The sequence below is a fragment of the Pipistrellus kuhlii genome, unplaced genomic scaffold, assembly GCF_014108245.1.
Source record: "Pipistrellus kuhlii isolate mPipKuh1 unplaced genomic scaffold, mPipKuh1.p scaffold_m20_p_17, whole genome shotgun sequence".
Classification (NCBI taxonomy): Eukaryota; Metazoa; Chordata; class Mammalia; order Chiroptera; family Vespertilionidae; genus Pipistrellus; species Pipistrellus kuhlii.
In genome coordinates, this window is record NW_023425482.1 from 21,628,679 (window position 1) to 21,641,814 (window position 13,136).

Sequence of the window (13,136 nt, forward strand, 5' to 3'; positions counted from 1 at the left end):
AAAAATTAAAACAATAAAAACCCCCAAACCGGACCAGCAAATAACAACCGATCTGCCGTTAACGTATCTCGCCGTTTGCCAGGAAGAAAGGCGTGGTGGGACCACGTCAAACACGACTTTGGTGAACGAACAGGCGTTACCGGGAGTGGGGGCTGCTGGCGCTTCCTTATCCATCTGTCATTTCCCTGTGAAAGGAGCACCTTTCCCTCTTGGGCTTGGGAAGACAGATGTAATAAAGCATGCTGAGCCGAAACCAGTTTGGCTCAGTGGTAGAGTGTCGGTCTGCGGACTGAAAGGTCCCGGGTTCGATTCCGGTCAAGGGCATGTACATTGGTTGCGGGCACATCCCCGGTAGGGGATGTGCGAGAGGCAGCTGGTAGATGTTTCTCTCTCATTGATGTTTCTAGCTCTCTATCTCTCTCCCTTCCTCTCTGTGAAAAATCAATAAAATATATTAAAAAAAAAATAAAATAAAGCATGCTGAGCGGAGAGGATGTCCATGGGCTGTCTAGCTGGTTGCCCTCTTGACCCCCTGGTCTCCCTCGATGGGGCCTGGGGGAACAAGGGTCCCAAGAACAGCCCCTTCGAGGCCGAGCCGCCCCGTGGGCCAGGGCTGTGCGGGGCGGTGCTGCGGCAGGACACGCTCCAGGAGGGTGGGAGAGAGGGCCACGTGGGCCAGTGGGCAGCGTGCCTGCTCGTCCCGTGTCTGCCGTCTCCCACGTACGCGCCGGGAGAGGTGTTCCCTTTGGGCCCGGGCCCGGTCCGGCAGCCGGAAGGACCTCCGGGCCAGGATGGTCACGCCCACCCCGTGCTCACCCCCTCCTTACCCGATGGTCCTCCGCGCGGCGTCGGGGTCCATGGCCATCACCGAGCCGATGAGCGGCTTCTTCAGGTTCTCCTGCAGCTGGAAGTGGTAGAAGGGCTGCTGGAAGACGGGCGGCTCGTCCACGTCCGTGACCCGGATGGTGACACGGGCCTTGCTTTTGGGGGAGACGCTGCTTGAGTAGCGGAGGTTGATGGTCGGGTCCGTGGCCTCGATGGTGAAGGCGTATTGCTGGATGCGCTCGTAGTCCAGGGGCTGTGGGCGGGGAGAGGGTGGGGAGCCCCTGGTCAGAGTCGAGCGCCTGGCGTGTGATCTGGCCAGCAGTCCTGCGAGGTAGCTCTGGGATGATACCCATTTTACAGATGAGGGGACTGAGGCCTGGAGAAGTGATATTTCCAAGGCCATCAAGAGAGTAGCTGGGGCCCTGGCCGGTTTGGCTCAGTGGATAGAGAGAGGGTCTGCCTGTGGACGGAGGGGTCCCGGGTTCGATTCTGGTCGTGGGCATGTGCCTTGGTTGCGGGCACATCCCCAGTAGGGGGTGTGTGTGCAGGAAGCAGCTAAGTCGATGCTTCTCTCTCATTGATGTTTCTAGCTCTCTATCCCTCTCCTTTTCTCTCTGTAAAAAATCAATTAAAAAATATATATCCTCAGGGTTGGCTTCAGTACTGGGGACACACAGGGACCAGCCCCAGTCCTGCTCTCGAGGGGATCAAAGACCAGTGGTGCTAGCCACAGCTGCTTAAGGACGAGTCTTTTCTTATGTTTTTGCTCAAGAATCTTCTCCTGCCCTTGCCTGCTTCGTCCTCTCCTCCTCACCCCTCCAGAAGCCGACTCCTCTTCCTCCTTTCCTCGTGTCACTGCTCCTGGGCCTTCCTGGGGTCACCGCCCAAGTAAGCTGTTTACCCCCAATCCTTGCCTCTCGGTCTGCTTCAGGCATAACCCAGCCTAAGGCACCGGTCCTTGGCTCCTCGCTACACCACCCAGGCTGACCCACAGTGCATCTCCCATGGCCTCTGACCTGGTAGCCACCCTGGGCGAGGTCTGGGGATGCTGGCAGCCCCCAACCCCACATCTGTCCCCATCCCCCGGCCTGCAAACCTTGGTGGGCTTGATGATGCCCTCGTTGTGGGCGGGGTCCGTCTGGATGGTGAAGGTGTCCCTGAACTCGCCCTGCACGATGCTGTACTTGGTCATCCGGTTCTGGGGTTCGTCTGGGTCCTCAACGAACAGAGAGCCCAGCGGGCTGCCCACACGGATGTCCTCGGGCACCGTAAAGACGTAGTCGGCTGGTGCAAATAGGGCGCCCCAGAGGGCACTGGGTTAATGAGATCCACAAGGCAGTTGCCCCTCCTATTGCCCCAATATATTCTGACGTGGGAAATGGGCATGGGAAGATAATAATAATCCTACATAACAACAGCCTAACATGCTAAGTGTCTGACCATTAGACCAGTCGTTATGATGTGCACTGACCATCAGGGGGCAGGCACTCCAACCAGTAGGTTAGCTTGCTGTTGGGGCCCAGCCAATTGGGACTGGGTTAGATGGGTGGGACATGCCCTGAAGCCCTCCCACGTTCCCTCAGCCTGGCCTGCACCCTCTGGCAATCTGGGACTCCTCAGGGGATGTCAGAGAGCCAGTTTCAGCCTGATCCCCACAGGCCAGGCCAAGGGACCCCATCAGTGCACAAATCCTTGCACTGGGCCTCTAGTTAATAAGAATAATGCCACTGAAATGTTCAGTCTCGAGGCAAAATAGTTCTCCATCCGTCCATCCATCCACCCACCCATCCAACCAGCTATTAAGCACCTACTGTAAGCCAGGCACTTTGCTAGGGGAGTTATGCATTGACAAGAGATGCAAGGAGACAAGTCCCACCTTCCGGGAGCTTCAGCCACGCACAGCGAGGCCACTTCAGGAAAACTAGCCTGTCCTTAGGGAGGCCGAGCCTCTGACTGTGCCTCAGTATCAGAGGGTTCATGTGAAGAGTCATCACCTTCCTCCTCAAACACCCTCCTCCCCCCTGCCCCAGGGCATGTGAAAAGCTCTGGTCAGACATTTTTGGGGAGAATCAGTCTGTGGCTGGGCTCAGTGCTCTGAGTCAGGGGGCAATGTGTGCAGGGATGGGGAGCAGGGCCCCTCTCTTCGCCCGAGTGACTTCCCTGAGCCCTAGGCCCACCTTGGGGTGCGGTGAGGGGTCGGGCCCCAGGTCACCGAGTCTGGAGCATCCCACCCCCTGCCCCCTGCCCCGCCCAGGCCCCCGGGGAGGGGCTCACTCTGGGTGAAGATGGGGAAGTTGTCGTTGATGTCCTCCAGCTTGATGAGCACCGTGGTCGTGCCCGAGTCCCCGCGGAGGCCCTGGGCGTCCTGGGCTTCCACCACGATCTCGTACCGGGCCTGCACCTCCCGGTCCAGGGTGCTGACTTTCGTGAAGACGAGACCTGCAGGAAGTGTCCCAGCGGGAGCCACGTTACCTGGGGAGCTCGGAGAAAATGCCGGTGCCCGGGCCCTCTCCAGAGGGCACCTGACCGTAGAGCGCCAGGTCATTCTAGTGTGCAGCCAGGGCTGGGGGACACGGGCCAGCCACCCCTGCCTCCACCCCTGCACTGCGAGGCCAGCGCTCCCACACAGTTAGCTGCCGGGAGCACTGTGCTGAGAAAGAGCGTGAGGCCCCCCCAGGCTCAGCGTGGAGGAGGGCTGTGATGGATCCGTGTGCCCACCCTGGCGCCCCATGGGGTGTGGTGTGTCTGCTGTGTATTTGCCATCCCTTCAAGCCTATCTTGCTCCGAAGATTCAGTCCTTACAGTTTTTTTTTTTCTGTTTTTTTTTTGTGTGTGTGTGTGTGTTTTTTAAATCCTCACCTGAGGATGCATTTTACATTGATTCCCAGAGAGAATGGAAGGGAGGGAGGTGAGGGGAGAGAGAGAGAGAAACATCAACAGGAGAGAGACACATCGATTGGCTGCCCCCCGCATGCGCCTCTACTGGGGCTGGGAAACCTGCAACCAAGGTACGTGCCCTTGACCGGGAATCAAACCCACAGCCCTTCGGTTCTAACCACTGAGCAACTGGCCAGGCAGTCCTTACAGTTCTTAAAGCCACACTGAGTGTATGATTACAATGGGCCATGTGCTCTCTATATCTTATATCAAATTCAAACTTCACAGCTACCATGCAGGATGGGTAGAAGCATCCCATTTTGGGGTGCGGGAACTGGGGCTTGCAGAGGTGAGTGGCCTTCCCCGAGGTCCTTAGAGAAGGCGAGTGGGAGAGCTGGGCCTGGGAGCCAGGTCTGTCTGCACCTGCACCCAGAGCTGTAACCAGCGTCCACTCCTGCCTCCCATGTCCACGTTTGGGCCTGATTTGGTTCCCTGGCCTGGAGTCCATGTCTCGGGGTACCCTGTCTGCTTCCTTCTGCCCTCACTAGCTACCTTGTCTTAACATGGGATACCAGCCACCTTCTTAGCACAGTGTGGCTCAGTGGTTGGCGACCCCTGCCAGATTTGGCTTCCTTTAGCACCCACACCTGGAATATTACCCCGTCCCCCCTCCCCAGACACAGAAGGGTCAGTGTCACTGACCAGAGTCAGAAATGCCAAAATATTCGTCTCCTTTCAGGATGTGGTACATGACGGTGGTGTGCTCTGCCACGGTGGGGTCATCCGCATCCACCGCGGTCAGCTGGAACACGGAGGTCCCTGCGGAGCGAGAATCCAGGGGTTTGCCACCCTATTCCCAGATGGGTGTCCCCTGAGCCCACCTCCCCCAGGGCCCCAGGGCGAAAAGAGGAGCCTGCAATGGGGGCGAAGTGCTGGCGGCAGGGGAGGCCCAGCCTGACCGGCCTGGGCGGGGCAGAGGGCAGGTGGCTTCCGTTTCCGGGGGAAGTGAGGGAGGGGCACGTGGTTGGGTCACGAGGAGAAGCCTAGGAGGGTGAGGGGATGCCGCTCTCCTGCCCCGGAAGGTGAAACGGGAATGGGAAGAGGCCCCGGCAGGGGTGGGGGTTGCAGCTTGAATACCAGGATCCCCTCCCTCTACTTCATAGGAAGGTCTGGTCCCAGGGCCGTGGCCGGCCCCTGACTAAGGGGTGGGGGGAGCGAACCCTTTCCAGGCCCCTCCTGGGAGCTTAGGGTGGAGCGGGATGAACAGTAATCTCTGGAGGCCTGTGGTCCAGGCTGGTGACACACCTTGAGGTGAGGGCCCCGTCCTCCCCCCGCTCCTCCTGCACGGATCCCAGAGCTGGCATTGTTCATGTGCAGAAGCTACGCTCTTGTATCAGTCCTCAGGGTCAGAGAGTGGGTGGGGTTTGCTCTGAAAAGCAATCAGACCTGTGTGCCTCTGATGGTGAAGGCTCAGTCCAGGATCAGGATCAGTCTATGGCTAGGGCTAGGGTCAGGGCTCAGCCTGCGATCAGGATCAGGGCTCAGTCTATGACTAAGGTCAGGGCTCAGTCTATGGCTAGGGTCAGGGTTTAGTTTGTGATCAGGATCAGGGCTCAGTCTATGGCTAGGGTCAGGGTTTAGTTTGTGAGCAGGATCAGGGCTCAGTCTATGACTAGGGTCAGGGTTTAGTTTGTGAGCAGAATCAGGGCTCAGTCTATGGCTAGGGTCAGGGTTTAGTTTGTGATCAGGATCAGGGCTCAGTCTATGGCTAGGGTCAGGGCTCAGCCTACGATCAGGATCAGGGCTCAGTCTGTGACTAGGGTCATTGCAATCACTGCCCTAAACTCACGGAACCCTGGCCTCAGGCATTGAAGGTGTTGATGCAGAGGCGCCTTCAGGAGGAGGAGGAGGAGAGAGGGACAGACAGCACATACCCATCGCTGACATCTCGGTCACGGACGCGTTGTAAAACTGGTGCGTGAACACGGGCCAGTTGTCGTTCACGTCGTACACTTTGATGACGAAGTTGGACGGGGGCTCCAGCTCCTTGTTGGTGTTCTTGTCCACGATGAGGGCGGTGAGGTGGTACTGGGAGGTCTTCTCCCGGTCCAGCCTCTCAAAGGCGAACACGTCCCCCGTGACCTCGTTGACCCTGAAGATCTTGTCGGCCGCCTCTCCTCTCAGCACGTACTTGGTGTTCTTGCGGTTCTCACTCGATATGATCTAGGAGAGAAGAGGTGCTCTGGGTGGGCATGGGCAGCGGTGGCTGTGGGGTGTGCGCTCAGGGAGAGGGGCTGTAGGTGGTGGGCTGGGTGGGCTGGGCCTACCCCCATCATCCCGCACCATCCCCATTGGCCCACAGCCCCTCCCCCTGGGTGGGCTGATGGGGGGTGGGCAGTGGCCTGAAGGAGGGGCCATGGGTGGTTAACAGGCTGGTCCTGCCTCTGATCAAGTGTGTGTGTGTGTGTGTGTGTGTGTGTGTGTGTGTGTGTGGTGGGGGAGCAATCTGGTGCAGAGCTGGCTGGGGGGAGGGGCCACAGGTGGTTGGCTGGTGGCCCTGCTCCTGATGGGGTAGAGGGGACTGATCTGGGGTGGGGCTGGGTAGTGGAGGGGGTGGTAGGGGGAAGGGCTACAGGAGGTTGTCTGCCAGCCCCGCCCTCTGATCTGTCCAGTTTGCTGTCCTCAGTGGGCGTCTTGGTGACTGACCGGTGGTTCTGGTCGTTATGGGTTCCGGTTGCCGGCTTTCTATACATACAGATAACTGGAAGTTTGTACCTCCGAGTCCCCTTCACCCTTTCCATTCATTCCTCCACCGCCCTCCCCTTGGGCAGCCGTCAGTTTGTTCTGTGTCTATGAGCGTTTCTTCTGGCTTGGTTAGACTGGTGTTTTAGATTGTACGTGTAAGGGAAATAACATGGTATTTGTCTCTCTCTGACTCATTTCGCTTGGCATACTGGCCTCAGGGTCCTTACGTGTTGTTGCAAATGGCAAGATTTCCTTCTTTTTTATTGCTGACTAATGTTCCATTGTATACACGTGCCACCTCTTCTTTATCCATTCATCTTTGGGTGGATATGTGGGTTGCTTCTGTATTATGGCTATTGCAAATACTGCTGCATGAGCATAGGGGTGTGCGTTATTTTCAAATGGGTGTTTTTGTTTTCTTTGGATAACACTGAGAAGTGGAATTGCAGGGTCATGTGGTAGTTCTATTTTTAATTTTTTGAGGAACCGCCGTACTCTTTTCCATAGTGGCTGCGTCAGTTTATATTCCCACCAACAACAGTGCACGGGGTTCCCTTTTCTCCACATCTTCCCCAACATGGTTACTGTTGTCTTTGGATAATAGCCTTTCTGACGGTGTGAGAGGATATGTCATGGTGCTTTTAATTGGCACCTTCTTGATAGTGATGTTAAGCATCTTTTCATATGTCTGTTTTGCCAAGAAAGAGTTGGTCTCAAGACAGAAAAGGGAACATCAAGAAGGGTGTGGTCAGTCCTGGCTGGTGTGGCTCAGTGTTTAGAGTGTCGGCCTGTGCACCAAAGGGTCACAGGTTCGATTCCTGGTCAAAGGCACCTATTTTGGTTATGCTCCCCATCCCCAGTTGGTGCAAGGTTGAGAGGCAACTAATTGATGTGTCTCTCTCACCTCAATGTTTCTCTCTCTCTTTCCTTCCCTCCCTTCTACTCTCCCTCCCCCTCCCTTCCTTGCTCCTTCTCTCCCTTCTTCTATCTCTATGAAAAGCAATGGAGAACATATCCTTGGGTGAGGAAGGAAGGAAGGAAGGAAGGAAGGAAGGAAGGAAGGAAGGAAGGAAGAGGTTTAGCAACATGCAGTTATTGGACTTCTTGTGGGAGCAGCATCGAGAGGGTGGTGGGATGAGAAGCCATGTAACAGAGTGCAGAGAAGAGACTGCAAGGTGAGGACGTGGGGCCGGGAGTGAGGTGGGAGGGAGGGAGAACAGCAGGGCAGCAGCGGGAGGTGGTAGAGCTTCCTGGAGCAGGGCTGCGGTGTGCAGGGGCAGGCAGGGGGGTCCATGAGGAGGTCCTGTGCCCAGTGGCTGAGTCATCTGATGAACAGTGAGGCTTCGTCACCGGTGCCTGAAGGGATGGTCGGGGGCCCTGTATGAGTCACTCAGGGTTAGGATACAACTCAGGGTTAGGATCCCTTCCAAACTTGGTTCTGAGCGGGTGTGCTAGGACCCACGTGGATAGGATGTGAGGAGGAGTGAGTCAGCTTTGATCTGTTCTAATAGAATTCTGCATAAGAGCTCATTTGAATACCCACTTCTGTTTTCTCTCCCTCCAGCAGAGCGTGCGCATGCTTCCTGCTCCCAGTTTCCTTTGTTATTAACAGTAGAGGCCCAGTGCCCGAATTCGTGCATGGGTGGGTCCCTCAGCCTGGCTGGTGTCAGGGCCAATCAGTGCCATCTCACTGGGGGGTAGGAGGGACCACAGAAGGTTGGCTGTGGGAGTACCCTGACGAACAGGTGGCAGCTCCTGTATTGAGGATCTGCCCCTGGTGGTCAGTATGCATCATAGCTGCTGGTTGATGTCTGGGTGTCTGGTCATAATTAAAGGACCGATGCTGTTACTTTCCATTGACCCAAGTACGCAGTTTATGCAGATTTTTAAAGTTTTTACAGAATGCCCTTTTTTGTTCTTGGATTCCACCAGGGTACTACATTACCCCCAGTCATCAGCTTTCTATAAAAGCTGGGCTGTGAGTGTTCCTCAGACTTTCAGTGATTCTGATGATGTCCCTGCCTATTTAGAGATGGCCTGATATAGGATGTCCTTCTGTTGGAATTTGTCTGGCATTTCCCCCATAATTAGACTGAGGGTATAGGTTGTGGGGAGCCCTCCTCTTTAAGCATTATTATTGTAACCCTGCCCAGTATGGCTCAGTTGGCTGAGCATCCAGAGATCACAGGTTCAATTCCCATCAGGGCACTTGCTTGGATTCCAGGCTCAATCCCCAGTAGGGGGCATGCAGGAGGCAGCTGATCCATGTTTCTTTCTCTCTCTTTCCTTTTTTTTCCCTTCTCTTTCTCTCTCTCTCTGTAAAATCAATAAAGACATATAAAAGAATCTGTTTACTTAAAATATTAAAAAAAAAAGATCAGTATATTTGGACGTAAGGTATTAATGCCCCAAGCCACGCTGATCCATATCTGTGGATTCAGAACTTGGCCCAGGCCTCACACCCATTGTCCAACCAGCCCTGTAAACAAAGGCGTGTGCTCTGGCCTGGATAAACAGGGACTTCCTTCCCTTAGATGACATCTTTGGGAGTCAGGGGGTGATCCTTGAGGGCCCTGTCCTTGTCTCTCCCATGTCCCCTCGCTTCTGTCCGGGGTGGGGACTGCATTCGGCTCCTCCGCCCCCCAGCCCAGTTCCAGGCGCCAAGTGAACGCTGATGACAGAGACGGCGGGCCTGACGCTCTTCCTGCCCCGGAGGGCTCTCGCGTGAGCCCGCCAAGGCTGCGGCGTCAGCGGCGTGGACACAGGTGCCCCCTGCTCGCTGCTGGTTCTCTCTGCCTCGCCCTGCAGCTCTCCTTGGAGCCGGCCACTCTCTCCGGTGGCTGATTCACAGCACAATGACCTCATTACACAGGACGTGGCTGGGTTGGTGATATTTCCCCCTGTGACACAGCGTTCGTGTCAGGAGCCAGGAACCTTCTGCCTTCCTGGGCCTGCGCTCTCCTAGGGCTCTGTCCTGGGCAAGCGTCTTTTCCCCTACAGTGGCCACACCGAGTGATTTCAACTTGCCAGTCCCTTTTGGGAGCCAGACTAGACCCTGGGCTCAGTCAGCTGGCTGCTGGTGGGGCTGTGGATGGGTTCCCCCAACTGCTGGGGCATTCCTGAGGGGAGGCCGGACTGTGCCCTCCTCCATCCAGGGTCCTCGCCAGTCCATTTCTCTATAACCCCAGGGCTCTTCCATCAGTGCTGTCTGCAGGGCTCTCTGCCTACTGTCTGCTGTCCCTCGAGGCTAGGCTGGGCAAACTGTGTTTTCTGTAAAAGGCCGGACAACACATATTCCCGGCTTTGTAGGTCATAGGGTCTTCATCACAGCAACTCCAACATGCCATCGTAGCATGAAAGCAGCCACGGCAACATGTCAGTCATGTGCCTGTCCCCATAAATCTGTATGTACAAAACCATGTGGTGGGCTGGTTCTGTCAGCCCCTGTTTTATTTTTATTTTATTTATATTTTTAAATATGTTTTATTGATTTTTTTTACAGAGAGGAAGGGAGAGGGACAGAGTTAGAAACATCAATGAGAGAGAGACATCAATCAGCTGCCTCCTGCACACCTCCTATTGGGGATGTGCCCGCAACCACAGTACATGCCCTTGACTGGAATTGAACCTGGGACCTTTCAGTCCGCAGGCCGACGCTCTATCCACTGAGCCAAACCGGTTTCGGCTGCCAGCCCCTGTTTTAGACCACGAGCTGCACAAGGATGGGGGCCATGCTCTCTTTGCCCACTGTGGTCTCCCCAGAGCCTCGCCCGTGCTTGGCACCATACTTCCTCTCATCAGCGCATTGATCTGGTACTTCTGTAGCCAACCATGTTTGGATTCCAAGAAACTGACAGTGAGATTTTATGCACTTGAAAGAAATGCTTTCCGCACTGAACACTCTCAGAATACCTAGTAATACCTAATAATCTGCCACTAGAGCTATTCTTCTGAGTTAGAACGGCTCTGCCATCAGGAACAACGTGACACAGGAAGGCAGTTCCCTGTCACTCTGAGTTCTAGGAAGGCGACTGGGGATGAGCACGCTTTAAAGAGGAAGGCAGTGGGGGTTGGAGCCCTGGAGGGCAGGTTTGTGTCAGTCAGGGATCTTGTGTGGGTGTGCTAGAATCTGGGGAGTGGTGGAGGGTGACAGAAAACTAGGGAGGGGTAGTCTGAGAGAAAGGTTTTTTGGAGAAAGTGCAGAGGCCTAGGCCAGGGTTGGCAAACTATGGCCTGGATAGTTAACTTGGTCACCAGCACAGTTTTGTAGAAGGCTGCTCAGGTTTTCTAACCCCTCAGATGGGAAAATTTTATGGCAGGCTTGGCTGCTTCTGCTCTAAGCCCTGAACTGGTCAGCTCAGCCTATGCCTGGGGTGGCCCTCCCACCAGTGATATTTGGTCCAGCGTTCACCACCATTCCCACCACAACCACATCACTAACAATACCTCACTCACCACTACCACCCTCACTCTCCTGGCCACTATTACTACCACAACCACCAACGTCCTCTTCCTCATTATCACCACCACCACCACCACCACCACCACCACCATGAATGACCTTCCTCTTTACTATCATGATCATCACCACCCCAACCACCACCACATCACTGCAATAATCACCTCCATGATCATCATGATCACCACCAACTTCCCCTTCATCATCACCAGTATCACCACCTCCACCACCTTCCTCTTCCCCATCCCTATCATTACCATCACCTTTACTACCATTACCATCACCATTACTACCACCAACATTGTCACCACCATTATCATCATTACCACTATCATCTTTCCCTTCATTATCTCAACCACCAACACCAATACTTCTACCACCCCCACTGTCTCTACCACCAGAACCATTACCCTCACAGCTGACATCCCCAACCCCCACCTCACCACCTGCTAGGAACAAATTCCAGCATGTAATAATTACAAATTTCACCAAAAGGTTGGTGAAGCTTGGGTGGCTCAACAAGGGTGAGCCATATATGTAGTTTACCTGTCGGAAACGGCTAAACGGCACTTCCCCCAAACCTGAATAGGATAATAGTTTGCTGCTAGACAGCTCAGGGCATTTTATTGCCTCCTGTTGGCCAAACACCTGAACAGCTGAAGGCCATTCCCCAAACTGGCAATGCTTCTGTAAAAATATTCTTTGATACCCTACCCTTTGAAGTGTATTATCTCCACCTTGCCTTAGGACAAACTGTGTTAAATAAAAGCAGGGTCCTGAGTCGAGGAAGGAATCTTCAGTTCCTTTAGCTGAAGCTCTTCTGATCCCCAAGGCCTTTCAAATTTATCTTTAGTCTTTGGACTCTTTAATCATCTACGCACAGCCCCTTTCTCCAGAACGCTGAACCCTCCGTAAGGCCGGGAACAGAACCCTGGCAAGCACCACCACCCTCACTGTGATCCACTTGCCACCGAGCCTCTCCTGCTCTGGGCCTGAGCCTTACCTTGCCCACGTGATGGGGCAGTGAGCTGTTTTTCTCTTCCTGAATGTGCATCTGGTTCCAAATCCAGTGTCTCTTCTGGCGCTGGAGGGTGGGTAGCCTGCTGGGAGTGTCCCGTTGGGCAGGGTGAGTGCCCGTGGCAGCTGCCATCAGCAGGCCCAGACAGGTGCCCACTGTGGCCAGCAGTACCAGGGGCAAATGCATCTTCCCAGGAGGCACAGATCTGGGGAAAGAGAGGAGAGGCCATCAGGGCACATGGGTCTCTACTCCAGGGAATGAGCAGCTCCCAGGGATACCCGAACTCCCCTGATGTGTTCACTCCTCCATCCTCTCCCCTCTGCTGATGCCAGCAGAACCGGGCTCTGTTCCCGCCCCAAGGAGCCCCAGGTCTGGGAGGGGGAGATAGACACAGAAACAATTCCTGCTTAAACGTCACACGTGCTGGTGTGGCAGCAAGCGCAGGCCACAGGCAGGCCCAGAGGAGGGCTGTCGGGACGGTTTCCTGGGGGAGAGGGTGATGCTGATGCTGACAGCTGCTCCCTAAGCCCCATGCAGTGGGCACCCCGTTACCCTCTCTCTACACCGAGGAAATCAACACACAAAGAAGTTGGAGCCAGTAGTGGGGCTGACAGTGGAACCCAGTTCCAAGCACTTTGTATTATCTCATTTAATCCTCCCTAGAACCTTCGAGGTCGGCATAATTTTAACCCTCATGTTCTAGATGAGCAGAGGCATGGAGAGGTTTAGTAACATTTCTGAGATCCCTCGGAGGGTAAGCAGCAGAGTCAGGATGTGAACCCAAAGGTTCATGCTTTTTCTTTTTGCTTTCTTTTTTTTTAATTTGTTTACTTTTCAATGAACAGTTGACCTACAATGTTATATTAGTTTCAGGTTAACAGTTGATGTGCAATGTTATATTAGTTTCAGGTGCACAACCCGGTGATTAGACGTCTATATAACTTATGAAGTGGCCATCCGATAAAACTACTACCCATCTGGCACCGCATGTAGTAATTATAATATTATCAGCTGTACTCCCTGTGCTATACCTCACATCCCCAGCCTGTTCTGTAACCGCCTATTTATCTCAAGAAGCAAAGAAAGATCCAGCAATTCCACCTGTGGGTATTTGAAGAAACCCAGAACACAAAATAAAAAAGACAGATACATCCATATGTTCCCTGCAGCATTATTTACAACAGCCGAGACATGGGAACAGCCCAAGTGTCC

The 13,136-nt window shown here is 54.5% G+C and overlaps 1 protein-coding gene across 3 annotated transcripts in view; it reads right to left on the reverse strand.

The window, feature by feature from the left end:
- CDH5 (cadherin 5) overlaps positions 1-13,136 on the reverse strand; it is a 32,047-nt gene that overhangs the window by 8,238 nt on the left and 10,673 nt on the right. For 2 of the 3 annotated variants that reach the window (XM_036440722.2, XM_036440721.2), the window contains exons 2-7: positions 11,910-12,129; positions 5,637-5,925; positions 4,405-4,521; positions 3,100-3,264; positions 1,922-2,109; positions 828-1,078 (exon numbers count right to left, since the gene is read on the reverse strand). In XM_036440722.2, the coding sequence (XP_036296615.1) occupies positions 828-1,078; positions 1,922-2,109; positions 3,100-3,264; positions 4,405-4,521; positions 5,637-5,925; positions 11,910-12,110 (1,211 nt within the window). In that variant the 5' untranslated portion in view covers positions 12,111-12,129. Of the gene's footprint in view, positions 1-827; positions 1,079-1,921; positions 2,110-3,099; positions 3,265-4,404; positions 4,526-5,636; positions 5,926-11,909; positions 12,130-13,136 lie in introns of all 3 variants that reach the window. The other variant, XM_045582825.1, reaches the window with a different exon arrangement.